The sequence below is a fragment of the Grus americana genome, chromosome 17 (assembly GCF_028858705.1).
Source record: "Grus americana isolate bGruAme1 chromosome 17, bGruAme1.mat, whole genome shotgun sequence".
NCBI classification, from domain to species: Eukaryota; Metazoa; Chordata; class Aves; order Gruiformes; family Gruidae; genus Grus; species Grus americana.
This window is the reverse complement of record NC_072868.1, coordinates 3238472-3265500: the sequence shown is the minus strand read 5'-3', so window position 1 is coordinate 3265500 and position 27029 is coordinate 3238472. Positions and strand designations below refer to the sequence as shown.

The following is a 27029-nucleotide window of genomic DNA, read 5'->3' as shown; positions in this document are numbered from 1 at the left end:
CAGCAGTAAAATTTGCTGGAAAGATTAATAAGAGGAACAGGGAGAGGTCTCAAAAGAAAAAAAACAAAAAACAAAAGAGCTGAAAGTAGAAGTGCTCGAGAGGAAAGGTTTGTTGTTGTCAGTTTTGTTTTTTGGTTTTTTTTAATAACCAGAAGTTGAGGTTGCGAATGAAGCGGGACCAGCTTTGGATACGACGTGTGGATCTGGTGGGGGCTGGAGGCCGGGGCGATGCGGTGCTGGGGCTGTTCTGTGCACACCCCCCTGGAAACGCAGCCCGACAGCTTTGACAAACCTAACTCAGCACTTCATCTAATAGGACGTACGAGGATGTGGTAATGCTGCCCGTGGAGATACCGTTCCCATGTGCTTTTGTTGCCCGTGTGAAATGTCGCTGAGCTTCAGCTTCTGTAAAACCGTGGGTTTGCGTGGCTTGAGTCTCGGGCACGTGAAGTCACGACACCGGCGCCGTGTTCGCAGCTTCGTGCCCGCAACATCTGCAAAGCTCCGAGCCGTCTCCCCGCGACCTTTCAGCTGGCAGATTTTTGGCTCCAGCCTCCGGCTTGGCAGCGGCGATGAGCGCCCGTGCCCCGAGCGCGTTCGCGACCCTGCGCCCGACCCGCCGCGACTGCCGCTCCGTGGGGTTTCGCTGTTCTCACGGACGTGGGGCAGCACTATTGGAGCAGGTTATTTAACCCAACCGCACTGCTCGCGTCACTGCTGAGGACAGAGCTGCCCTTCGCAGCCCTGCAGCCGTGTGTCGCTGCTTGGGGCTGTATTGCAGGTGCTCCTTGCACCAAGCTTCCAGTAAAATTGGTTTTTTGGTTTTGGGGTTTTTTGGGGGTTTTTTTTTTTGTTTTTCGGAGGCCAGGATTGTGAGGCTTTTTGGGGATTTTTTCCCCAAATGGTTTGCTCAGCTCGTAGCCTCTGAGGCAGTACCCCATCTGCTTGGCCCCACAATGATGCCTCGACGGCAAACGTTCTGGTGATGAAAATCTGGTGTTGCTCCTTTGCTCCCACCACTGGAGGGGACGGGGTGATAAACGATGGGGGCTGTGCATGGCGGTGGGTCCCCTGGGTGCAGCACAGGCTGCTGGAATGGCTTGGGGGGGGGCTCGTTGCTCTTCGTTTAAGAAGATAATTGCGATTTTTGTTAAAAGGCAGCATCGTTGGTATAGTCAAAAGGAGGCCTGTGTGCTGGAGACGATGCTCTTCCAGAGTTGGGATCTGAAGTCTGGCCGCCTTCGTGCCTGCCAGAGACTTTCATCTGAAGAGGGAGGAGGTTTGGGTAACTCCCTCCGCTCCCCAACCATCTCGGCGCGTTCGGGCTCCCTGCGCGCCCTTCCCGCGGCACGGTGACCAGGCGTGCCATTGTCCTCTCTGCGTCAAAACAGAGGTTGAGGTAGCGAGTGGCCGCCGTGGGTTGGGTCGCGTGGGTTTAGGGACAGTAACGCGGTGGCGATGCTGGCAGGGCGAAGCCGGTACCGGCAGCTGGGTGCTGCGTTATTCTTCGTTGTTTGTTTGCGTTGGACCTTCCTGGCTCCCGCTAGGATTAGGGTCCGGTTAGGTGGTGTAAAAACACGTCCAGAAGATGCACACGGAGACTACGATTTAAGTAAGATGGGGCCAAGTAAGAGAGGGAAAAATGCAGAGAGCTCTACTGCTGTATGGAAAGCTGGCAGTGAAGATGCTCCCGGACTTCCAGGATGTAATTTCATAAATTACCTTCCTACCATCCTTGGGTTTGGGGGTGTTTTTGTCTTTAAAGGAGATCTCAGTTTTTATTAGTTTTTTTTTGTTTTTTAATCACGAACGTGTCCAAACGTCTATGGTAAAATTGTGAAATGGATTGTACTTTGTCAGCCTTTTTTTTTTTTTTTTGCAAGTCATACTATGTATCGCTGCAAGAGTTATTTGAATACACAGTTGAGTGCAGAACCACAGAAGGCAGGTTTTCACGGGTGCCAAATATTTGTGTGTTGGAAACTGCTCTCTAAATGATTAGTGTGGAAGCTTTCTGATTTTTTTCCCCCCTCCTGACTAGCTGGTTTTGCATAACGCTCTCCGTTCTCACCAAAGTTGTCTTGAAAATCGATTATTCTTCTCTCTTACGCTTCGCAACAGAAGAAAAAAAATATGATCTTGAGTTCCAGGGGTGGGGGGGGCACAGAGATGTGTTTTTGCTTTTGCTAGTGGGGCAAAGCTACAAGTGATGGAAGTGCTCGGCAAATAGCGTGTGCTTCGGACTGGCTTTGCTGAATTAACAGCGGCTGTAGAGAGAATTAGTTCCTGTTTTTCTCCTTGAATGGCGATTGAGTAGCACCTGCGATTTTTGTGAATTACTGGAGTGAGTTAGGAAATATTTGGGAGCCAGGCTGTTAACCTGTACAGCTGTCAACAAGGCATCGGCATCAGAAGCGTAATACACGGTCTTAAAAGGTTAATAGCTTTAAGCAATCTTTGCATCGCTCCGCTGACACCTCTCTTCCTCTCTGCGACGCGCGCTCGGGCACTTTTTATTTATTTATTTACTCTGCAGTCGAGAAGAGATAAATGGAGATTTCCAAAATTATTCCCGCACCGCGCGCGTACGTCAGACCCGGCGTAACCACAGCGACTGCCGGCGCGGGGCTGCTCTGCCCGCAGCTGCTTCCCACACCGCCTCGCCCGGCCCCGCGCCTCCCCGCTCCATCGCTTTCAGCCCACCCAGGCGTTCCCGTGCAGCCCCGCGCTGGGGCGCGCGCCCAAACGTCGCTGCCCACGCGGGGTCCCTGGGCCCGGCGAACAAACCCTCCTCGAAATTACGGGGTGGGAAAACTTTCTGGCTTAATGTTTGGGTTTTTTTTTTTTTGCCCCGATTGCTCACTCGCTTCCTTGGGCATTTTGGTGCCAGCGGCCGCGTGTAGCCCCTCTCCAGCGATGCCTCTGGTTGCAGCGAGGGCTGCTGTTCTCTATCGAGATCAGCGTCTCCATAACAGGCTTCCAGGGCAGAGCCTGGCTGGTGGCTGCTTCTGAGGCAGACAGGTATAAGCTCTATTTTTATCTCAACCCTGAGGTTTTATCTTGCAAAACCCAGTGTTTCTAGGTGCCTTTGACGCTGGCATGGTTCCTTGCACAGAGCCTCCACGGCTTCTTTTAGATCTTTGTACACTTGCTGCCTTCGTTTCCTGTGAATTACAAGCGTTGCTGGTGAAGCAGGCGGCGCAGTTCACTCTCATTAGCGCTTACTGTATTTGTTTCCGACTGTCTGCGCACCAGCCCGGTGCCACGAACGTGCTGCGTTCATTTACCTTCCTCCTCCCCAGCACCGCCCGGGGCACCTGGCATTTACGGTGCGAGCTGGTGCCTTCAGCTGCTGCCGGGACAAGGAGCAGCTTAGCAAGAGCCCGTTTTGGGTTGTTTTCTGTTGCTTTTTTTTTTTTATTTGAGGTTTGTTGGGTTTTTTGGGGGGTTTTTTGGGGTTGGTTTTTTTTTTTTTTGGAGATAAACTCCTTGAGCACCTGCGTAAGTGTGATAAACAATGCAGGATGTGCTTGTTGTTTGGCTTCAAAAAGGAAGTGATGTACATGCCCGAGACTTGCAGCTACATCGGTGCGATCGTATCTTGCAAAATAAATAGTGTTAGGCATGGTCATCGATGGGCTGGAGGGGTCCCGGGTGATGGCAGGGCTGTGCGGGGTGGGGGGGGTGTCAGGGTGCTGCTCACCTCCCAGGAGCCTGTTTTCCTTATCCATGCCCGGTCTTTGAAAGAAATCAGGAAGGGTTTGGTCTGGGCAAAGCTGCAGCTCTGGTGAGCTCTGCACCGCGGGAGAGGAGCAGGATGGAGATCTCCCGTGCAGCTCAGAGCACTACGCGACACCACTCCCAGCCAGCGTTACGTCGGGGTGCTTGGCAGACTGCAAGCTAAAAACTAAACGCCGTCAGCTGAATATGATCAAAGTGTAGTAGATCAAGATCTCCCCTCAGGGGCAAAACCTCCGAAGCTAAAAAAAAAAAACCAACCCCAACCCCTCCTCCATGCACAGCAGAGGTGAGAGCGTGAGCAACTTTGGCCTTTAAATTAATAGTGCGTTTCTCTGAGCATCCTTCTCCTCCTTGCTGCGGCTGGGAGAAGGAGAGGGGGCTGGATGGAGGATTAGCTGGCTTTGCTGCTCTGCTTCTTTTTGGAGTTGCACGTGAAAGGGTTAAGCAGAATTTTGATCTCGGCAATATTTTCATGCTTATACATTCTGTTTCTCATTTCCATGACAAAGATGGTAGGAAGAGCAGAATAAGGTACAGAATTTGCAGAGCAATTTTAAGACTGTAATGAGAACAGAAAATAGTAGGGGGAGAAGAATTGTAATTAGAATATGAAATGGGAAAAAAAATTAATCTATTTCCATGTCAGTCTTAAGACTAAATTCTGCTGCTCCCTGTAGCTTTCAGGACGGATTTTTTTTTGTGTGTGTATGTGAAGAGCTTGAACTCCTTTGCAGGTTCTGAAAGGTCCAGGTAGATGAGTTTAAGTCCTCATTCCCCCCAAATAATGTAATAACAATAATTTCGTGTGCAGCGTTCGCAGAAAACCAGCAGTCTCTTAGATAAATGAATGCTGCCACTTGAATAGCAGTGGCATTCAAGATCTCCCCAGCCTCGAGTGCCGGAGAAGGAAGGGGGATGCTGGAGGTCCGTGTGACCGCCTGGGTAAGCATCGCACGACCACGTATCACCGGAGCACCCAAACACCAAGCGCTGCTGGCCAGGAGGGACGTCTGCGTGTCCCCAGTCCCCGAGCAAAGCCAAGCCGACCAGATGAGGTTGCGCAGCACCTGGTCCAGCCGAGCTCTGCGTATCTCCAGGGATGGAGATCCCACAACCTCATGGTCTAATATTTGACCACCCACACGCTGGAAAATGTTTTTCCTAATATCTAATGAGATTGCATCTACGCACAGAGCTTCCAGCAGCCCACAGGTCAGGGTCATCTTGAGCTCAGAGGTTTAGCTTTACTAATCCCCTCTCATTTGTCCAGTTGCTATTCTGGATCCTTCTAGGCTGCAACATCCTACAGCAAGAGGTTTTGTTGTTGAGTCCTGTATGAAGAACTTCTCTGTAAGGTGTTTAATTCCACTAGCTAATGATTCCAGTGTCTGCCTCCTTGGTTTTGGGCTATGAGAACCAGAGAAGAGCCGTTCCCTGTTCTCATCTCGTGACTTCGTGTACATCTCTGTCAAGTACTTGCCTCTACATCTATCACCTCTTTTCCTCATCCACGTACGCCATTCCACACCTTGGATCCTCCCTGCTATTGCCCTCTCTCTTTCTCCTAACCGTACGAATGGTAAAATAATGCTTGATCTTTTATTCTCTGTTCTTTTCCTAATTGCTCCTAAAACTTGAATGGCGTTTTTGGCAGCTGCTGAGGACTGAGCAGAAGTTGGAAGTGAACTCTCCAGAACAAATGCACGGTTTCTCCTCCGGGCAGTAACAGCTATTTTAAGGCCCATTGTTGTATCTGTATTGTTAGGATTGCTTCTCTCCAGTGCGTTACTTTGCATTTATTGACATTAAATTTAATCTTCCACTTCCTCACCGCCACTTAGTACTGCGAGAGTCTTAATGCAAAGCCATTCGAAGTCGCTTTTAGTTTTGGCTAGCCTGAATAATTTTTGTCTCATTAATAAACTCAAATCCTTCTAGATCACTTATATTATGAACTGGATAGATTTTAGTGGAGATGGATCGTGGACCATGATCCTTCTCTTGCTAAATCCTAATGAGGATCTTTTCACTGGCTGTGAGCAAGAGGACCTTTCCTTTTGTCCCACGACAAGTTGGGTTTGGTTTTTACAAGCTCTTTGTTGAGGAACCTCATGAAAAGTCCGGCCACAGAGGTCATTCCCCCCTTTCCAGGCACTTGTTGACCCTTGGGCAGACACTGAAGTGTGACGTGAGTCACGCCGTTCCTCACCTCCCATCCCTCTCTGCTCCTCGGTGGTGTGCACGGCTCCGGCCGGTTTCACGCTGAAGGAGTCAGACGTGCTGCTCTGGCACCTTCCCCCTGCCACCCCGGGTTTTTCTGGCTAGCCATCCCGGTGTGAGACCTGCTCAGATGGGTCTTTCCAAGGAAGATGCTCTGGTTTGGGAACCACTGAGAACTCCTTCAGAGTGCAAGCCAGTGCAGATCATTCCTGTCTTTCCCACCCGGTTTTAGATTCCTGACAGTCTCTGTTGTACCTCGGTCAGCCCTTGACACCACCAGCTGTGCAGTAGGTTTCCTGCTTCTGGGATGTTTGAGAAATAACTGTTATTAGGCTTTTATCTTATTTGTGAATTGCCCTTAAAACAAATAAACCAACCAAACCGCTTTTTACTAGCTGCTTTTAAGCCTTAAGACTTCATCTGCATCACTCTGATTTTACCCTTGGATAAACTATGGGGATGTTGACTGTGTGAGCAAACCCAGCCCCCGTAAAGCCCCAGTGACTCTTGCGGATGCTCAGCTGTGCCACCCGTTAAGGATGTACTGCCGCTGACACCTGCTGTGGTGTCGTGCTCTCGCGTAGCGACATTTGTCCCGGAGCGAATCGCAGCGAGCGGTGAGCGCGGTGGCCGGGATGGAGATGCAGAGCTTCCCTCGCAGGAGGGTCCTTGCGGGGGGTCGTAAATCTATCGCTGAACTTTTGACCCTCTTTGACAGGATCAACTGAGGGGCTATCCAAGCGTTTCAGCGGACAAATAAATAATGCTAAGTAGATCACTTTGGGCCAGAGGTTGTGTAAAGACCTTAATGGGGAAACTGCAGTTAAAGAGATTAAGCTAACCTCAGCGATGTATTCCCTGAAGAAGCGTGATGCTAAATTACTCCTATAGGAAATCACAGCAGCAGCTCTGCAAGCAGCAGCGCCGACAGGGTTGGGCCGAAGCGAATATTTCACATCCCAGGGACGTGGCGGAGGTGTGCGCTGGCAAAGAGGATCCCTGCCAGCGCCGGGGTCGTGGGGCTGAGCCTGGTGCACGGGGGTGCCTCACGCCGTGCGGAGCAGCATCGTGGGGATGCGGGGCTGGAAGTGCCGTGGCCAAAATGCAGTTACAGCGGAATGTGGTTATGCCACTCAGATACTGCTTGCCTGATAAAAATTAATTGTGGGGAAAAAAACCTACTTCTGTAAAACTTTCTGGAGAAGAGTTCTATTTCTGCATGGTGGGTAGGGTGCCATCGGAGGCAGCTAAATAAACGCCAGCATCACGTGGGCTGCGGTAATTTTATTGTGTTTGTGGGGTTTTTTTATGGGGGAACATTAAATGTGGCATTGACTGTGTTATGCAAGTTTTTTTTGTATCCTAACTTTTATTCCCTGAAAACTTAAAGGCATTTGTTGCATGGCATTATTGTGGGTCACTCTCTGTCGTGATGCTGGGGTGGCTGAGGTGTAGCTTGCTGGACACCGAAACCAGCTACGTCCCAAACATCTCCGGCGAAGGGTGATATCCCCAGTGCACCCAGTTTGGGAGTGAGGTTGTCGTGAGCGGGGACCTGCTGCCCGTCTTCTGCGTCCTGGCACAGGGAGGCAAAACTGAGAGGCAAGTGCTTTAGCTCTGAGCAGTCGGAATCACTGGAAGCATCCAATTTGTTCTTCACAGGGCGTTTAATAGCTCCTTGATGATGATGGCTTTTAGTTACCGCTGGATTTGCATTAAGAACTTTTTAAAAACTCCAGATCCTCAGTAGATTTGCAGTTAAGGTGCTCTGGTCCAGTATTACCAATAATGAGTGTTAAAATTTAGGCAAGACCCCTCAAAAAAAAACCCAAACCAAAACCAAACACCCAACCCCTCCCAAAAAAAAAAAACCAAAACCACCCCAAACCCAAATCCCACCACACTTAAAAAATTCAAATAAAATCAAATAAGAAGTTTAGATTTTTGAGATCTTGTAGGTGTCATTGAAGCCATTCCTGGTATGAGTGCTGCCAACGTATTTCTTACAAAGTTGAGGATTTCAGCTCAGCTCCTGACTCTCAGGAAATAAAAGCACGCAACGAGATTCGTAATAAAATTGTACAAGCTGGCAGTGCCATCCATGAGAAAGTAACACCTTCTCTGAATCTTGGCAGGAGGTTGTGTTTCTTTCCACTGGGTCCTTCCCAGTTAACAAACATTTATTCTCTGTGTTTGCCCAGAGCCGGAGATCACACAGCTGCTTTGCTCTGGGCTGTCCCAGCTTGCAGCATGCATTTATTTTTCTTACTCATTTTCATCTTACTAACATCGGACCCGAATGACCTCTGGGCACATTTACAAGTTTGAAAATAATGTTGTGTCGCAAAAATAACAAACCAAAGAGAGTCTAGAAAAGCAATAAAAATAAAAAAGCGCTTTGTAGAACGTCCTCTGAGTGAAGCCTGCGCTCGGCTCCCCGTGTGTGCTGGTGGATGCACGGCAGCGGGTGCACGCAGCCTCCCCTCCGCAGCCGCGGTGCCAGCTCCGGCTCTCCTGGAAGAGCCATGGTAAAAGAGTTGTATTTTTAAGTAAACTCTCCGCAAAAAACTAAATTTCAGAGGGTGTTTTCTCGCAGAACTGCCCTTGTATCTCTTGCTTGGACCCAAAATACACGGTAGCGTGTCCGATGCCGAAGTCACCTCCTATGGCAGGAGATCAGGTCACGCCTGTGCTCCTCTTCTTTTGGGTTGGGGTTCGTGTCACCTGCGGACAAAGGCAGCTTGCTGGCCTTCGTTTGGCAACATGCCTTTGTTGCCAGAGTTGGTAGGAATTTGGGCAGTTTCCTCTGAGGGTTTTTGTTTCTGTCCCGAGCGCGTTACGTGAGGCAAGGTTGAGTTGGGATTTGGCAAAGTGGGGCTTTATGGGTCCTTCTTGAAGTAGAGGTCCTTGATTCTAGTTGGGGGGGGGGGGGGGGGGGGGCACCATCCCTAATGTAAGTCAGTGCAAGTTAGATAAAAATGAGTCCAAGCCCAGATGAAGGAAAGTCAATTAATCGCATCTTCTCGCCTCTCCCAGTTTCCCAACTGGGTTGCACAGGGTTTGTGTTTCCCCACGTCTGGGATGCAAGGTGCTACGAGCAGAGAGTGATCCCAGCTCACCGCTGCTTCACACTCGTTCCATGCAGGAGAGGGTGAGAATTAGCCACAGCCGCTGATTTGTTTAATAGGCTGCTTCTATTAGCCAGAGAATAACAAAAAGCTAAATAATTACAAAAGAGCAGAAGGATGATTAAGACAACTGCACGAGAGCACGTTCCTTTCAAATTGGGACTTGAAAATGATGCCCGCCACTCCGCGTGTGCACATCGTTCAGTACCGGTTTGATCAATTTTGGGGGGCACAGAGGGTGATGAATGGATGCACCCGGGTCTGGGACTGCCTGGGAGGCTTGACACACACCGGGAGTTAGACCTAAGCAAAAAGGGAGGAAGCGTTTGTAACCAAAGGGAAATATTAAAATGTCTGTTTCTGCCGTAAATCTACCTGGAATGATGGGGCTGATTGTTTTGAAGTGCATTCTGTAGCGAAACAATAATGAGAAGAGGGAGAGCACATTACTTATCTGCTCTACCTGGCTGGTGTATAAGTGGCAAACGTCTAATTGAAAAAATATCCTGATGGGAGAATTTCTAATAAATTTGTTTGCACCCTCATAGCCTGGAGGAGAGTGAAAAAAATCCAATCAGCACTGGGGAAGTTCTAAAGTTTCCATTGCATTTTGAGTCTTGATTTTCAGGCTCGCTGCTCAGACTGGCAATCAGAGGCACAGTAATTTTGAAGGCAGGATTCATTACCGTTATTACGAAGGCATCAAGGGCAGAAGGAAGTGTGGAGCGGAGGTAGGAGAATAGTAGAAGGCCATTAAAAAAAAATAGATTCTGACAAACAGAATGACACAGAGAAAGCAGAGTGCTTGTCCTGCCCTGGACCTCCCCAGTGAAAGATACTTTTTGTTTTCTGAATGTAGATTTGCAGATGACTCTTGTTTTCTGGAGAAGAGCTGTTTGACACAAGTTTTAGGCTAGATCTGCAAAATACCGCACTGGAGTGGGACAAAAGTGGGGGGGGCAGGGGGCGGCATGAGGAAGAGGGATGGATGGACGGATGGATGTGCATCACCAGAGTATTTAAGTCTCTTAAAGAGGCAAAACTTTTACTCAAGAGCTCTTCCTTTCCTGATGTGGAAGTAAATATTTCTGCAGTGCAAATTCCTGACTAGTTCCAGGGATGGACAACGCTATTTCCCCACTGGAACATTTTCTCTCTCTTCAGGGCTGCTTGCTGGAAAGCTCCTGTGCAGCTGACCTGCCGCATCTCAGCGTGTGGTCTCAGGATGCAACGGCTTTTTAGGGTCCCGCGGTGCCGCAGCGTGTCTGTGCAGCTGGCCCGACACAACGCTCTGCCGCTGCAGACCGGACCACAGGGAAGGACCCTACATCCACAGCCTTGGCGTGTCTGCTCCAGGATCCACCTGATGATGTTTGGTGGGGTGCTCAGGGGGACCTCAGGACCGTAATTTTGCCTGTTTCAAAAAGATTGACTCTCCAAAAGCCAGTGCTGCTGCCCGTGCTGAGTCAGAGACCGGCTCCTCTGGCAGAGCCTGGATCCTGGGGCCACAGGGCTGAGCATCTCCACCGAACCGTGCCACCACCTCTCCTGCAAATCCAGCCTTCTCTGCTGGGCTGGGCAGAGGGTATTTAGGCTGTGGAGCTGATTGAGTCTCCGTGCTCGGAAGCGCAGCGGCTCCAGCTGGAACTGTGTTAGCAGGAGCCGGCTGTGTCAGGAATCGTTTTACAGGTGGAGGGAAATTCAGTTTAAAGCTGATAGCACCCAGCTGGCTTCCCGGAGAGCTGCTTGTCCCAGCAAGCCCGTGAGGCTGCCGATGCTCGCTGCATCCCGCGGCTCCTGCCTCGCTGACGAGTTTAATGAAATCCTGCATTTGCACAGGGATCGCCTTCCGCCCTGCTGCAGCTGCTATCGGTATTAGTTACTGAGCGTCACAATACCCGCTCTAATTTTGCTGCCTTTAATTGGTTTGCTGTGCTATCCCAGAGGATAATTTGGCAATTAGAGGATGTCTGTGCACTCTAGCGCCGAGCAGAGCTGTGTTACCCCCACTTGGCTTTACTAACTCTGCTGACTTTAATAGCTAATCCTGTAGCACTCTGAGAAATGGAAGTGTAATTAATAGTCTACACTGAAAATCTTCACCTGGTTTTATTTAGATTCCTCTTTCATTGTTCTTAATACGGCCCATTTCTGTTAAGGCGTAGCTGGGATCAGAGAGCGAGAGGACACACGAGGGGTGAAGAATCTTCAATTCATCATTCAGCTTGTAAGGGCAAGAGGGTTGGCTCTTCCCCTGGTTAAGTGTACGGTGTCATTCACAGCTGGTACCTTCATCCTTGTCTCGGGAGTGTTTTATGGCACAACCCATTTTATTGCCATAATTAATTTGTGAACTTAGCCTTGAGAACTGCCCCAGCCATGCTTCGAGCCGGAGACAATCCTGGAGGGCTTTTTTCCTTCGTTTGGAATCGGAGCAAGTGAAAAGCTCCCGCTGTAGCTAATTAATGAGAAGAGTTTTGCAGTTCTCCACGGGGGTTTTGTAGCCTAGTAAGTGGATTAGCAGTTCAGAACCGGGTGGAGGGGGCAGGCGTGTTTGCCGGAGCCGGGGGTGGGGGGCACGGGCGAATGCGCTGTGCTCGGGCTGCCCTGCCGTGGAGGCAGAGTGCTGGCAGAGCAGGCAGGGGAGGAGGAGATGGGGGGAACGTGCCTTCATGCAGCCAGCGTTTGGGAACAACAGCAAACTGGTAGGAGGGGGAATGGGGCTCTGCATGGAGACCCCCTCGTGTACGGCCCGGAGTGGCTTTCTGCATTGCTGCTGTGGGGTTGCTCTGGTGGTTAAGGAGTGTGTAGGTATCTGGAAGAGGATCAAATGGGACCTGCCTGTCTCTGACATTTCCATCAATGGAAGTTGGCTTTTTAGAGCTGATTGCTGGGCTAGTGGGAATTTTAGCAAGAGCTTCATTGGGGTGAACTTTGCTGCTGGGTACATCTGTGGTTTTGCACAGGTTTGGTTTATTTGTTTGAATTGGAGTGATTAATTCATTATTTCACTGAAAAATTAACATAAACGTGCTATGTTACCATGTCCCATTGCAATAGCAGTGACGTATGTACACTCACACATGCCCAAAAGTTTTAAGGGTCCAGCTCAGGATTTTCTTCTGGGAATCTTGGTTTTTTACATGAAGAGCCAGGAAAGTATTTGGGGCGTGCATAACCCTGGTGTGCAGACGGCATTTCACTAACTCTAACTTTCTTTTGTCTTTCTAGTTTGATGGGGAGAACATGTACATGGGAATGAACGACAACGCCCAGGAGTTTCTATCGGCGAATCAGGTAAGCATCAATTTGCTTGGCTGGGCTGTGTGCTTAGATTCTCTCGGGGACTTAGGCTTTGCCTAAGCACAAATTCTAAGAGCTCTTCATGAATCTGCACTCCTGGGACACCACGAGGGTCCATGGAGGAGGTCAGAGCTGGCTGTCAACCCGGCTGCTGCCGAGGAGCAGCGGCAGATGCACTCGGTACGGGGAGAGGGATGCTCTTGGTGCCTCGGCTGCTGCGTATCGCCGGAGCCCGCCAGAGCCAGGGTTCTCCAGTGAGGCATCCTTCACTCCAAATGAAGGTGCAATTGGTGTTTCTGGACATGGCGAGGTTTCCAAGTATTGTGTGTAGGTCAGGCGTCTCCTTCACTCATGTAGAGTATTTCCTGCAGCTAAATAGATTAACAGTTAGCTGACTCGGGGAGAAAAAGGAATCAAAGGTTTCCTGTTTTGGAGCTATAAACCCATGGAGGACCAGAGTAGAAGTGCTCACATCTCACAGGTGCCTGAGCCTTCAGGGTGCTCTCTGGGCTTGGATACACTTGAAACAGAAATGTCCTAAACAAACATACATAAAGTTAAGCCCATGCTTAGGTCCTGCTGGGAGGTGAGCACGTGCTTACCTGTCCTCCTGACCAGGCGATGAGAGATGGTCCCAGCTGCATCCCCCTGGGGGGCCGGGCACAGCTAGCGCGTGCTGGGCACTCGGTGCATCTTTGAGGTGCCTGACGCTGCACCCTCGGGACGAAGCGTCTCATCCCGTCCCGCTGCCTTATGAGGGAAAGTGCGACTTCATTGCTGATATTTTTCAGCCCATTTTTTGGGCTGTGTTGAGCCGTTTCGTTGTGGGGCCCTGTTGACCACGGACACGAGCATCGTGGGCTCTGCGGGGTTATGTTGTGCGAAGGCGATGCACTGCAAAACATGGAAGGCAGGCGTGCAACGATTTCCATCCAGCGCAAGATGCTGCCGGCTTCCCATTGCCCCGGACCTGGCGTGCGTGCCCCGGGGCGAGGTTACGGTGTGCTCCTGCGCTGGGGTTTGGTACTTCCCGCAGCATCGCTGCAAATTGCAAGGCTAGTGAGCCATCCGCGGTGTATTTAACTCAGAGACCAGCGGCGATTTAAAATATATACCTATTAAACCGAAAACAGGATGAAAACCTGTTGTTTGCCGCCTCAGAGTGCGGCAGCGCGTCGGCTCGTTGCTCGGGAGAGTTGTTCCTGCTCTGGCTTTTGAAGACGGCACGCGAAGCCGCTGCTGCCGAGGCATGGGGAGAGGGCCCTGCTCGCGTGAGAAGGGTTTCCAGAGGGTGGGGAAGGAACGGCAAACTTTGTGCTATCGAGTGATTCAGCAGAAACAAATATGTAGTCGATCAACAGCAGCGTGTGGTTGATCGTTAGAGCCGGGAATTGCCAGAGGTTGAGTAAATGCGGAAAGGAGCAGGGCGACCCCAAGCAGCCCCGGCTGGGGGTCAGCCCCGTCGTGTCTGTCCGTCCCCCCTCGCCAGGGCTGCGCAGAGCCTACGAGCAAGTGGGGGGATGCTAACAAGGCAGTTGCCTCAGATACTCTGCCTTTAAAACCTCCCAGGGGATGACCATTTCATTTCACAGCCTCATTGGGAAGGGCAGGCAGCACCGGCTCGGCAGCCAGCCTCACTCCCCGGCCCCGATGCGCCTGCGGGATCAGACTGGGCTGGGTCTGAACCACGGCCGATGGGAACCGTTCGTGTTTCCTCCTCTACATCGGGAGAAATCACCCCGCAGCCCCTGTCGCATCCCGCTCCCCCCACGGGTGGGCAGCTGGAGGGAAATCAGAAGGGATGCCGCGGGGTGGGGAATGGTTTGCTGCACCACGATCGAGGAGGAGGAGGGCTGGCTTCGAATAAAAATAGAGGCTGTCGTTTGGTGGAGGATTCATGTACTGTTTGAACCTGGGAGAAGGATAAACCAAACCAGCTTAGATCCCCGTAACCTGGGAAATAGAAGTTTACCCTTCATTTGTTCTCTATTTACCTGGTGACCTTTATTTCCTATTTTGAAACAGCAGTTAAGGATGAAAAGTAGCTCTCTGTGGGCAGGGGGCAGGTACCCCCTGTTACAGGGATGGTTCGTGCGTGGGGGCCGTGCCGCTGCTTTATCTGTTGGAGCGAGTCCAGAGGAGGCCACGAAGATGATCCGAGGGCTGGAGCACCTCTGCTATGAAGACAGGCTGAGAGAGTTGGGGTTGTTCAGCCTGGAGAAGAGAAGGCTCCGGGGAGACCTTAGAGCCCCTTCCAGTCCCTGCAGGGGCTCCAGGAAAGCTGGAGAGGGGCTGGTGCCAAGGGCAGGGAGTGACAGGCCAAGGGGAATGGCCTGAAGCTGCAGGAGGGGAGATGGAGATGGGATGTGAGGCAGAAATTCTTCCCTGTGAGGGTGCTGAGGCCCTGGCACAGGTTGCCCAGAGAAGCTGTGGCTGCCCCTGGCTCCCTGGCAGTGTTCAAGGCCAGGTTGGATGGGGCTTTGGGCACCCTGGGCTGCTGGAGGGTGTCCCTGCCCATGGCAGGGGTGGGACTGGATGGGCTGTGAGGTCCCTTCCCACCCAAACCAGTCTGGGATTCTGTGATCTCCTGGAGCAAAAGCTCTATGGGGAGTGGGGACTGACATGAAAAATAGACGGGGAAGTTCATTTTATCTTGCGTCTCCAGTTCCCCTCCTTGTGCTGCTACGCTTGGGACAGTCAGAGAGGAGCTGGGAGCGGGACCAAGGGGTTCAAGGTGGCACCCAGGGCTCTGCCAGGGTGGGTGCCCCATGGGATGCTGCAATGACCCCCCATAACCTCACCCGGGGCGGAAGGAGGGGAGGGAAGGCGAGGATCCCAGTTCACGCCAGGCAAGGATGACAGTGGTGGTTCACACCCAGCATGAGCTTTGCCCGAGGAGGACGGGGAGCAGCCTTCCTCCCTCACCCTCATTAGTTTGTCATCTCCCTCTATTTACCTGCACATCAGCGCTTGTTTACCAGAGCGCACTTTATAGCGCTGGTCATGACTTTATGACTAGTAACACAACTCTCCTATTTAAATGGGAGTTCCAGATGTTTTTTATTGTTCGCTAAACCTGTCGTAACCTGAATGAGTACATTAAACAGCAGGAGCACAGTTTCACAACCCCTCTTGAGAGACGGCTAAATCGTCGGCCCCAAGATGCCTGTGCAGCACACGCGGGACATCGCTCAGCCCTTGGGATCCTTGGGGACAAAAATCGTACACGCTAATTACTGAAGCCATCACATTGTAATAGATGGGCCTGGTGGGTTGGGGGGTTTTCCCCATTTTTGACTTAAACTGGTTGCACTGGGCACCGTGAGGCATCTGCAGCTCTCGGCAGCAGACACAGCTTCACGCTGAGCCCAGCTCGGGCGCAGGGGCTGGGACGTCCAGCATTAACGGTGGGAAATCTTAGCTTCACATTGCCTGTTTTAGGGCACGCTTGCTTATTTACCCCCGTTTTGCACTACACAATGAGCTCCTCCGGTGCCAGCGCACTTGTGATGGCTTGGATTGAGACTGCCACGATGAAGTCCCCCAGATCTGTGCCAGGGCTTCCAGCCCCTCCATGCTTCGAGGTGGGTGGGAAGGGCTGGGAGAGCAAGAACTTCATCTGTGTACGTGGCTTCATTTCAGCTGGAAAATTTTTAGGGATCCACAGATGGAAGAAGTTCAATAGTCTTTGTTGTAGGAAATTCTGTATTGCCTTGCCATTTTTCTTTCAAAATACCTAGAAGGAGATAGGTGGAAAGCAGAATTCAGGGGGGTTTAAATGGCTCCTGCCTGTCAGTGCAATGCTTCACACTTTCTGCCCAGAGATCCAGCAACCGCTTAAGCTCTTGAGTCATCCTTTCCCATCACACGGATAAGATGATTCTCATTTTACAATTGGAGCTACAGAGACGGTGTGGTTAGGGCAGCTCCCGTGCTGAGCAGTCCTTGGACAGCAGCGCGATCCTGCAGCACCTCGACACCAGCCTTATCTCAGCTTTTTGTACGGTTTTTGATCCTAAGGAGCTTCTGCAGTATCTCATGGCAAGAGCGTGGTAAAGCCAGGACCAAGGTCTGCCGATCTGCTAACTTGGGAGGGGAAGAAGGAAAAAAAACAACAAAAAAACCCCACCAAACCAAAACCCCCCAAACCCCCCCAAAAAAACCCAAACAAAACACCATCCAAACCATCTGAAAGCCAGCTGATCTGCTCCCTCCCCTCATCCTTCTGGCTGTGATTGCTTATGTGCTGTCGGCTGCATTTCTCATCGTCATCCCGAAAGGGGTTTGTCTCAGCTGAGAACAAAATACAGAAATACAGGAGCCTAAAACATAATGAGAGCGCTGACAGATCCAGACTCACGCTGGCACAGCCTGCTTGGGGAAAATAATTCCTCTTGTTCCATCAAATAGGAGGGACATTTGACCCCAGGAGTGAGTCAAATGTGAAATGTAATTCAACCCCCAACAGGGGCCAGAGTATAAATGCAACTTGACATCCGATCAAACCATCGTGGACATTCGACCCCCGAGATGAGTGAGGTATCTGTTGTGTCTCATGAAGTCAGCGGAGCATCATTCCTCACCCCTGTCAATTTTCCTTCCTTTCTTCCATTCCCCCGCTCCCCAAACCAAGTCCAGGAATTAAGTACTGCAAAAATCCCAAGGATCGGACAGATTACCAACCATGTGATGTACTCTGAAAGATGAGTGAAAACGCAATGGCTCTGTTCAAAGAAATAAAAACACCCACGACATCAGTAAGAAAAGGCATTTATTAAGTTCTTTGTGATAGGGAGAGTAACCCCAGGGAAGGCAAAGGTTGGGAAATTCCTCGTGTAGCTGGACAGGAATGAGGTTGGTTTTATTTGGCATCGAGACTTTTGCACTCGCAGGAAGAGTCCACTGGTGCTTTGTAAAGACGAATTAACTACGCCTGGGAATACCCTGCAGGGAGGTATGGTTATCCTGCGTTACGGGTGAGTAAATGCAGGAAATACCTTGCCGGGGAGCTGGGGATGATGTGACGTTTGGCATGGTGTGGAACGGGCCGGGCCTGGCACGGCTTTGGGGACAGTTGTCCCTTGGCTTGTTGGGAGCAGGGATGTGACTCTGGTCCATGGAGGAACATTATGGAAAGCTTTAGGGGAGTGTTTGCCACGTTTCTCCTCTCTCCACTGCGTCTCTTTGGCTGCTGGCAGCTTCGAAGGAGGAAGGAGCTGATGACTTACCGCTGGGCATTTCTGACCCTGCGTTCTGCTCATCCCAGGAGTTTTCAGTGCAGGGCTTGTTCCAGCTGAGCAGCATGACTGTTTCTGTACCAACAAGTTAATTTGTGTGACTCCTCGTGCAAATGCCGTTATATACCAGTATAGTTTATTCAGGCCAGGGACATGTATCGCCACAAGCGACTCTTTGCTTTTGTAACTGAGAGCACAGATAGGACCCCACCGCTTTACCTGCGAGTGTTGAAAATATGACAGTTAAATTGACTGAAAGGTATTTGCACACTATCTCCTCCTCCTGATGCTATTCTTATAAGATGTTCTTGCTAGCACACTCATGCTGCCCATCTGCGTACGAAAAATGTCAGGTCTTGGCTGCCAGGAACCACGTGCGTCCTATGGACGTGCGTGGGGGCTGTAGGCTTGCACGGCAGCATTGAAAAAGCGTGATTTCACCCAACCCTGGTGAGCCACCTGACGCTGATGACCCCGCAGAGCGGCGAAGAGGGCTTTGGTTTGGGCTGTGTGCGTTAGGGCGAGACTGGGTAACTCACGGATGGAGCTGCTCACGTTTATACCGCCAAGAAAGTAGATCCCTGGGCAGAGACGTGTTTGTACGTGGCAGCACGTGTGTAAAATAGCAGGTGGGGTTTTCTCTGGCTGTGTGCATCGGCGGGAGCTCAGCTGAGCGCGGGGGTTGTACCGATGCACCAAGGGAAGTGGAGTTGAGAGATTGTATTTGTCACGTGCGTGCACGTTGTCTGTCTTCACGTGTGTGCCTGTGTAAACGTTACTGTGGGGTCATACATGCCTGCCCCTTTCTGCACACGTGAAATCCATCTGCGTACGTGTCTGTGCGCTTGGATGTGTATAAATCAACATTTATCTACGGCGTCTATTGCCCTTTATCTGTTTATCTCCATAAATCTTCAGGCTCGGGTCTGTATTAGCCATAATAGATACAGTAAGTCGCTGATCTGGTGGGTCAAATGGTCAGGGCTCTTTGATCAGCCGTCAGGATACATTACCACCAGGGCCTCCGGTGGGGCTTGAATTACAACTTACATTTGACTCATTTCTGGGGTCAAAACTTCCCTCTTATTTGATCGAATGACAGAAATTGTATAATTTGTATATATCCCTGAGCCATATGTGCTCTGAGTGCCACTCTAATGTGTTTTATAAAGGCACAGCTGTCTTGGTGACTTATTTAAAATGGGATTTTGAAGTAGTGTTCTTGCCATTTAATGTCCTCATTCAGGGTTACACAAGGTTTATCAAATAATAAATAACATTTAGAACATTCATTTTAGCATAACAATGGGCTTGCTAGTTATAAGGAACTGGACAGTACAATAAAGCTGTGTTTGGTAAATAAGCAATAATGTAGAAAGCAAGCGATAGCATAATTAGAAATTAATGACGGTGCGGGAAGCTACAGACACCTTCCTCACATTCTGCTAACACTCCAGACTAGACAGAGCTCATCTTGGCAGCCTCTGCTATAAAATGTGCCATCAAACCTTGTCATAACACCTGCAGACACGTTGTCCTCCCACCTCCTGGGCCTCCCACCGATCTCGACTGAATTGCAGCATAAAGTCAACAGTTGATAAAATAAACCCAGGTCTGGGGCAGATCTGCACTGTGCAAGTGCCGGGGGTCCCCTTCCCCGCTGGGGACCGGGGAGCCAGGACACGACCACTGCAGTCCTGAGGTGGCCATGGAGCCCCGGGCAGCGTGAGGGCAATTCCGTGTTGCTAATGAAGACACAGGTCGTCCTCCCGTTGTTCTTGCTCCTTCCTTCCTAGTAGGAAACTGTAAAACAGGACCGATACGGACCTCGGTTTTCGCTCCATCAGTGGCAGATGCTCCGTCAGTGGTAGAGATGCTCTGTTGCTGATAGTGAAGCTGACAGTGAAGTGACGCTGTGCAATTGCTTGGGTGTAACATGTTCTCATGTTGGTTGGTCCCTGACCTACTAGGACGTGTGAATTTGGAGGATTTTCCAGCAGTTTGTCCCTGAAGCTCATGAGGTGCAGCAGGTTGCTTGTAGTCACTACAGCTACTGTCCCAGACCTGGGTTTTCTCCAGAAGAAGGGCTGGAAGAAACCAGGAGACCATACACATGGATGAGCAGTACCTTAGGGTGATCCTTCTCTTGAGTCTTGTCGTAGTAAAGACTGCACAGCAGAGTGGTGGAGGAGAAATTAGAGCCCACCATGAGGTTATTCTTCATGTGATTTCCACTCAAGTGCCCTCATGAACTTTTGTTGTGTTTCTAAGGAGTCTGATCAGTCTTTGTGTATGAAGAAACTTGTGTTTGTTTTAACTTTGAGGAGACATGTCTCAAGGTCTTTGTAATCTGTTGGTTTTGGCTATTGACTGGCTTGATCTATTGATCACAGGAACAGGTGATGGTCAGAGGATGGTCAGGGTTAGAGAAAATCACTGAGGGTTTAAAAAAAAACCACAGGGTTTAAAAAAAAGGGAACCTGTCCTCCAGGCTTGGAGAGCTGTGATGCTCCTGAATTCCCAGCAGTCTTGTGCTCCTGGGCTTCAGTTTCTTGTCTCCCAACAGCATCCTGGTCTCTTCCAATCTGCAAATAGTCTGCATTTTTGAAGTCTAGAGTCAACCACAGCAGGGGCAGAGTACCCCTGAAAGTAAAGAACCTGATGACTCCCCAATCCCTTTACAATGATCTACTGCAAATATTGCTAGAACCTTCTATATATAGAGAAGGCACCTAGCGAAGAGAAGTGAGAGCTTTATATGGACTCAAAGTTGAAAGGGGATTAAACAAGAGTTTGGCAGTGCAGTGGAAGCTGGGAGTGCGCGCTGCAGCAGGCACCCATGCTAAGATACAGATTTTGCTCTTTCCCTGCTGTTCTTTGAGTAATGCTGTATAATTTCATATGTTGTGCTAGAGAATAAAATACGGAGGGAAGACATTGATAGATATTAAATGCCTTTCTTAGCAAACGATTCAGGAAGAATCTTATGTACTATTTTGGAATGAACAATAGAGTGTTACATGTCATTTATTATAATCAGCAGCTAATGGAAACCCTTCCAGGCGGGGTTTTGGAGGTGAGCACAACTACAGCTGATGATCCAGGCTTGTGAATTTTGCATGAGCTCCTATGTGACAGTGAAATTTTTGAAAGGTGCAGTCAGAAAGCGATTTCTGTAACTTGGTCATAGCAAGAGAAGCTTCTATTGCTGGTGGAGGGTCAGCTGCAGCGCTTAAATAAAATAATAATAAAAAATCCCTTGGTATTACAAGCAGAATGAGCATCATCTTCAACCCTTGGTCTCAAAGGACTCCTAAGTTGCTAACAAAGGGTGTTTGAAAAACAGCCACCAAGCATCACAAAGTGAAAAACTAATGTAACTGAGCAGTTCCTAGACTAAAATGGATAGTCTCTGTTTCTATTGCATTTACTCTAGGGGAAAAAAAAAAAGAAATAGCTTCTCATACAGTTGAAGATATCTGTCAGGTGACACAGTGCCTTGTAGGGACAGAAAACTCTGAAATTGTCATGGTGGTTGAATTTCATGTGTAGACATTTCATCAAGGAACTGAGGTTCCTGAATAGATCCAGGTTTAGGGGCAAAGGCGGGAGGGAGGAGGAGATCCTCGGGTGCATCGGAGCAGTGGTCGGAAAGCAGAGGGACAGCACGTGCCGTGGCTGGCAGCCTGAGGGCTAGGCACAGCGTCCACCAACGTCTTCCAGGTGACCACAGCCAGCTATGGCCTCGGGTCAGTCCGAGCAGTAATCTTTCCTTCTCTTTCCCAAGTCTTTCCCAGGTTTTCTGGGATCTGAATCAGCTCAGAGATTGGTTTTGACCCAATGGTAAAGAGCGTCTGTATTAAGCAGCATGCCTCACTGTAGCCCTCAGTCTGCGAGGTGTGTGATCAAACTGTGCATGAGGACCTTCAAACAGGGCTCTGATTTCTTCTGCAGTGAAGGAGTCCATTAACCAGTGAAACATTTAAAAATTAATGGTAAAAACCCAATCAATGTAGGAGAGTGGTCCAGGGCTGGAGGCAGCACAGCTCCAGCCCGTGGTCCAGCTGCCCGGGGGCTGGAGAGGTGGTGGGTGCCCAAGGGCTGGCAGAGAGAAGGCAGCAGCAGCAGGACGATGTGTATCCCACTGAGGAACAGTGTTTGCCGCTGCTGCCTCTTGATCCAGTTTTACATGTAAAGAGTACTGATACCGAGAGGAGCTCTGATAGAGGGTTGGACATGGGTGTTCCTTGGTGCCGAAATGCCATGGTGCCCACCAGTGGGGCTGAAGGAAATGTGGACCTGAGATTCCAGAAGTGCTCCCTGTGTGCTGGAGGGAGAAGGACATGGAGTAACTGGGTCTGCTTCAGAGCACCGTGGGGCACAGCTGAGGTCTACTCAGACTCGGTAACACTGAAGGGGATCTGCTGGTGTGCACGATGACTCCTGCGGTGAGGACGCATGCGCTGGCTGTCCAGCAGTGCTGATGAGCTCATAAAGCCAACAGCTCATAAAATAGCACCAAAATGTAGAGGAAGGTGGTGTGTGGTATCCTTTAGCCAACAAAGTGTCGCTTCATCAAAGATTTCCCACTGTGCTCAGCGCTGCTGTAAAGGGACTGCATGCGGTGTAGGCAGAGCTGCTGCCTTTGATGGTCAGCGTGACCCAGGGCAAGGTGCCCCCAAACCTGGGGCAGCTCTGGAGGGAGCAGGTCACCTTCGAAGTATAGGTATCACGTTAAGATGGTGCTTCCGTGTCCTTAAAGCCTCCTGACTGTGCCCCTCCGGTCAGCTACTGCTGCTCCTGGGGAGGGTGCTGGGTTGTCCTCTAGTGGTGGCTGTCACTTCAGACAAAGGCAATCCCAGAGCTTTTATGCACAAGCTGTTTCTGCCTTCAGATCCTCCAGCTCCCTGCACCGTGCTAATTCCTCGCCGCTTGTCTCCCGAATTACCCGCTGTGACACAGCGTGATTGGGAGCCAGGTCTTTACATGCTAACGATTGATGCTGAGCTCTGATAACGCGATAGCATCGTTATTGGTTAGCAGTGACGAGCAAGATTTTCTACCGCGCCCTGTTGGGGGGTTTGGTTTTGGCTCCTGCAGAGGTTGGTTTGCTTCTGTAATGGACCTCTGGGGAGTGGCTTTGGAAAATTGTGTTTATTTGTGGAAACATAGCAGTGTGGGCTGCAGGAGTATGAAAAAAAAATCTGGCCTGTTGCTCTTGGGATTTCCTTTCCCAACTGATTGATTACTTTTTCTCTTCTCATCGGAGTCCTGGCCTGAGCCGGTGTTTGGGTCTGCCGTCACAACAGAGTGATTAACTGGGGAGCCGCTTGCTTCCAGCAGGAAAGTGTTATTTTCCACTCCAGAGGTTGGATGAAGGTTGTGCAGAAAGGAAGACCCCTCCATAGCCCCAACCGAACGAGCCCTTCGCTCCATGTCGGCTCTGGGGCTGCCCTGGGCGTGTGCGGGGTTCGGCCCCGCTCCAGCTCACGGTGGCCTGACCTGCTCAGCAGAGCATCTCGGGGCTCTGCGGGTACTGGAGGATGATGAGGGGTCTGTATCCCAAGTGCAGGCGTTCGCTCCAGCCCCTGCTCACTCGTGCAGTTGGGCAGAGCCGTGGACCCGAAGTGGTGTCCAGTGGTGCTCTGGGAGCAGGTCTGTGAGCGCGAAGTGGTAGCCAGCCCCCCACTGCTCTAGCAAGGTGTTGGGACCCCGTGGGGAGCCATCATCCCCCGTGGGGAGCCATCATCCCCCGTGGGGAGCCATCCCCGGAGAACGGGCTGGCCTGGCACCTGCACACCACGGGTCGGTTGTGTCAGCTCTTACGCTTCTGCTGCGGGATTTGTTCAGTACACCCCTGGGCATCCCCCTTCTTGGAGCCTGAGGGGCTCAGAGTGGGTGCAGCCGGCAGGTACCTGGGCAGGGGAGCGTGGGTGCCATGGGGAACCCGGGCAGGGGAGTGTGGGGGCCATGGGGTACCTGGGCAGGGGAGCGTGGGTGCCATGGGGAACCCGGGCAGGGGAGCGTGGGGGCCATGGGGTACCCGGGCAGGGGAGCGTGGGGGCCATGGGGAACCCGGGCAGGGGAGCGTGGGTGCCATGGGGAACCCGGGCAGGGGAGCGTGGGGGCCATGGGGAACCCGGGCAGGGGAGCGTGGGGGCCATGGGGAACCCGGGCAGGGGAGTGTGGGGGCCATGGGGTACCCGGGCAGGGGAGCGTGGGTGCCATGGGGAACCCGGGCAGGGGAGCGTGGGGGCCATGGGGAACCCGGGCAGGGGAGCGTGGGTGCCACGGGGTACCTGGGCAGGGGAGCGTGGGTGCCATGGGGTACCTGGGCAGGGGAGCGTGGGGGCCATGGGGTACCTGGGCAGGGGAGCGTGTTGCGGGTCCCCAGGAGGGGAGCGTGCACTGTGGGTACAAGGGAGCATGCACCATGGGTGCCCGGGAGAGGGGAGTGTGGGATGCAGGTAACCAGGGAGTAGGCAAGCGTGCGATGTGGGTACCACGGGTGGGGAGGGCGCATTGCAGGTACCCAGGGAGGGGAGCACGCGTGCCACCAGTCCTGTGTGGTTCTGCTCCTTTGGGGAAGGCTTGGATCCTTCCCTATCAGGTGATGCACCAGGCCAGGCTGGTTGGAGGTGTGATGGGAACCAAAAGTCAGAGACAGTTAGGGATGCGCCAGTCTTTCGCAGGGAGGTGTGCTCTGGCACTGGACCCGGCTGAAGGACCGCTGTCGCAGCGGTCTTAGCTCCTGCCGGCGAGGTGGAAGGTGGCGAAGCTGACCCAGAGCTCTGCGTTTCACCTGTGCGTCCGTATCGCGGTTCTGCCGAGGACCGTGCTGGGTCTCGCTCGTCGGTGACACCGCTTTCGTGATCAGCAGCCTCTGAGGAAGCCTGAATTAAATTTATCTCAAACTAGGAAATCCATCAGCAGCCATCAAAAGTGTCTGAGCTGATGCTGTATAGCTCAGGTCTATACATCTGTGTACACTGTAAAGGGCAAAATATGACTTGGCTTTTATTACTTTAATTAAAACATGAGTGAAGAGTATGAGATTCATATTAAATTGTATTTTCCTGGCTGCTGTGTGAAGGAGCTAACTGATCTGATTACCATGAAGATTACAAACTATCAAAGTGAAAAAGAGCTTTTTGCAAGTATTTCATATTAAACCTTCAAACATAACACTTTAAGAATAATTATAGTTGTATTACTGGAAAATGATTCATGAATTCTGAATAAATATAAGACCCTTAAAGGGAAATGTTCCAAGACCACAGTTTTCGTTCCAATCTGATGAAATTTAGTATCATTTTGCAGCTGTAGAATAAAATGAAAAAAAAAATGTACATAGACTGTATTGAGTATATGTCAGACTAAACTAATGAGATTTTTTTCATCAACTCTAAGCACGCACACAGACAAATGGAATAGCCATTCTCATTTTCTGTAATAGAAAGCACCGAAAGAGAAGGCAGAAAGGATCTTACTGCTCACAAGTCTTTATTCTACCCTTGATTGTTAAATAATATATTTTAAGTTCTCATTTCTCGACTGCAGAAGGTTTGAACCTGACATTAATGGGTATATAAGAGAAAAGAGCAAGCTAAAAAAAAAAAAAAAAGTGAGGAAGGGCTAGGATCGGGAATTTTATTAGTATTCCCAGTGGGCTGTAATAAAGATACTTTTCACACAATACAGTGAATGTTTACAGCAGACAATTTAGTTTCCTTCCAACAATTATGAGAGAAATTGAATCTCAGGAAATGTTAGTTTTCTCTAAAATTAGACATAACAATAAAGATACCCCTGAAAGTTTATTAAGGAGGGAAGAAAGGGAAGAAAAAAAAAAAGCCATCAGTCTCTGGAAGACAATTTAGCAAATTTATTTTAAGAATTCCAGATGACTTCTAAACAACACCAGACACCTACGTGGTGCTGAGGGCTCACGCACCCCACGCCCCCCACGCCAGGCTCGAAGCTGCAGGCTGCTTTTTTCTTGGAGTTTTGGGGGTTTTTCCCCAAGCTTTAGCAATTCCTGGTGCATTTTGGAAGCAAAACGAAACCAAAGTTGCTTGTTTCCACCGCTCAGCTGGCTGGAGGAGGATGCCCGTCACTTCTGCAAGCAGATGGGGCGCAAGGTAGGAGCAGGTCACGCTTCTCTGCATGCAGGTCAGGATGCTACGAGCCTGCACCAGTATCACAAGGAAGATGTGTGGTCCTCACCTGCCCAGCCCTCGTGCCAGGTTTCCCTGCACTGAACTGCAACGAAAGGGAAACATCCTTATTTACAGCAAAAGTAGCAAAGCTGTCGGAGACCCATTTCATAAAATCAGCGGGATGTTTGCTCACCTGAGCGGTAGAAAGTTGAAAACTGTGTGGTTTTGTGTGAATATTTGCAGGCTTTCTTGCAGGTGCAGTTAACGTTGGTGCTTGTGCAAACGCAGAGCTCCGCGTGCAGGCGCGCGTGAGTTTGCATGCACAAAGGGCTAGTTAGGAGAACACTGTCAGCTCCGGCCTTTAAGTTTTTCTCAAGAAAATTGGTTGTGAAATGTCAAGAGAGGAGCTGCAGGGAAAGGATGGAAATTACTTGGCACTTGAATGCGGCTTCAGGAGTGAGTTTATCATGCTCACACAGAGATGCGGGGGATGGAAAAGGGAAAGCCGCTCTGTAAAACGCAGAAAACTCTGAAGCTCTTGGAGCAGCTCATGCTACGGTGTTTAATTTTTGAAACGCTGCGATTTGAACGTTCAATGTAGTTCTTCTACTTGCCCTGGTTTCCAGACTTCTGCATCAAGGACTGGCTGCAATGTTCATGGTAGAGACACCTACTCTCTTCTACTTGTGTGGTTTTTCTTTTGTCCACACGGTCCTCGATTGCTGACTTCTGCCTTGCTCTGTTCCAGTCCGGAAAGAGATTCCTGTTATTTGATATCAAGAATAGGGATGGGAGGAGAAATGGTGAAAGCCAGTGTAACTTAGCGTGCAGCCAAGGTTCTCTAGTAATCTTCCTTGAAAGGATCTGTCCCATTTTAATCATATTTGTGGCTAGACTGGGGTGATGCTTTTTGGTAACACCAAGTAGGACTCTGAGGTACCCAGCTGGTACCAGTAGTAGCAATAGAAGCGCTCGGCTCTGAGTCATCACAAGTCCGTGGAAATAGTTAGACTTTGTGTGGGCTTGGGTTTGAAAGATGGCAGCTGAAGCCCTTGAGTACACTGAGCAAATGCAAATTTTTACCATGGGGTCATTGTTTTGGCGTTGTTACCTGCAGCTCTGTTGTGCTCAGCGCTTCCCCCACCTCTCTGTTAGTATCCCTCTCTCACTTTGACTCTTCCACTTCTGCCCATTTCCCTTGGAACAATTCAGGTTCTACCTGGCATGTTGTAAACCAGGAA

The 27029-nt window shown here is 50.5% G+C and overlaps 1 protein-coding gene across 1 annotated transcript in view; it reads left to right on the top strand.

Annotated features, from left to right (window-relative positions):
* The window catches only part of TOX2 (TOX high mobility group box family member 2), a 155154-nt gene that overhangs the window by 47785 nt on the left and 80340 nt on the right, over positions 1-27029 (top strand). The window contains exon 2 of the mRNA XM_054845986.1: positions 12321-12386. Coding sequence (XP_054701961.1) covers positions 12321-12386 — 66 coding nt within the window. The remainder of the gene's footprint in view (positions 1-12320; positions 12387-27029) is intronic.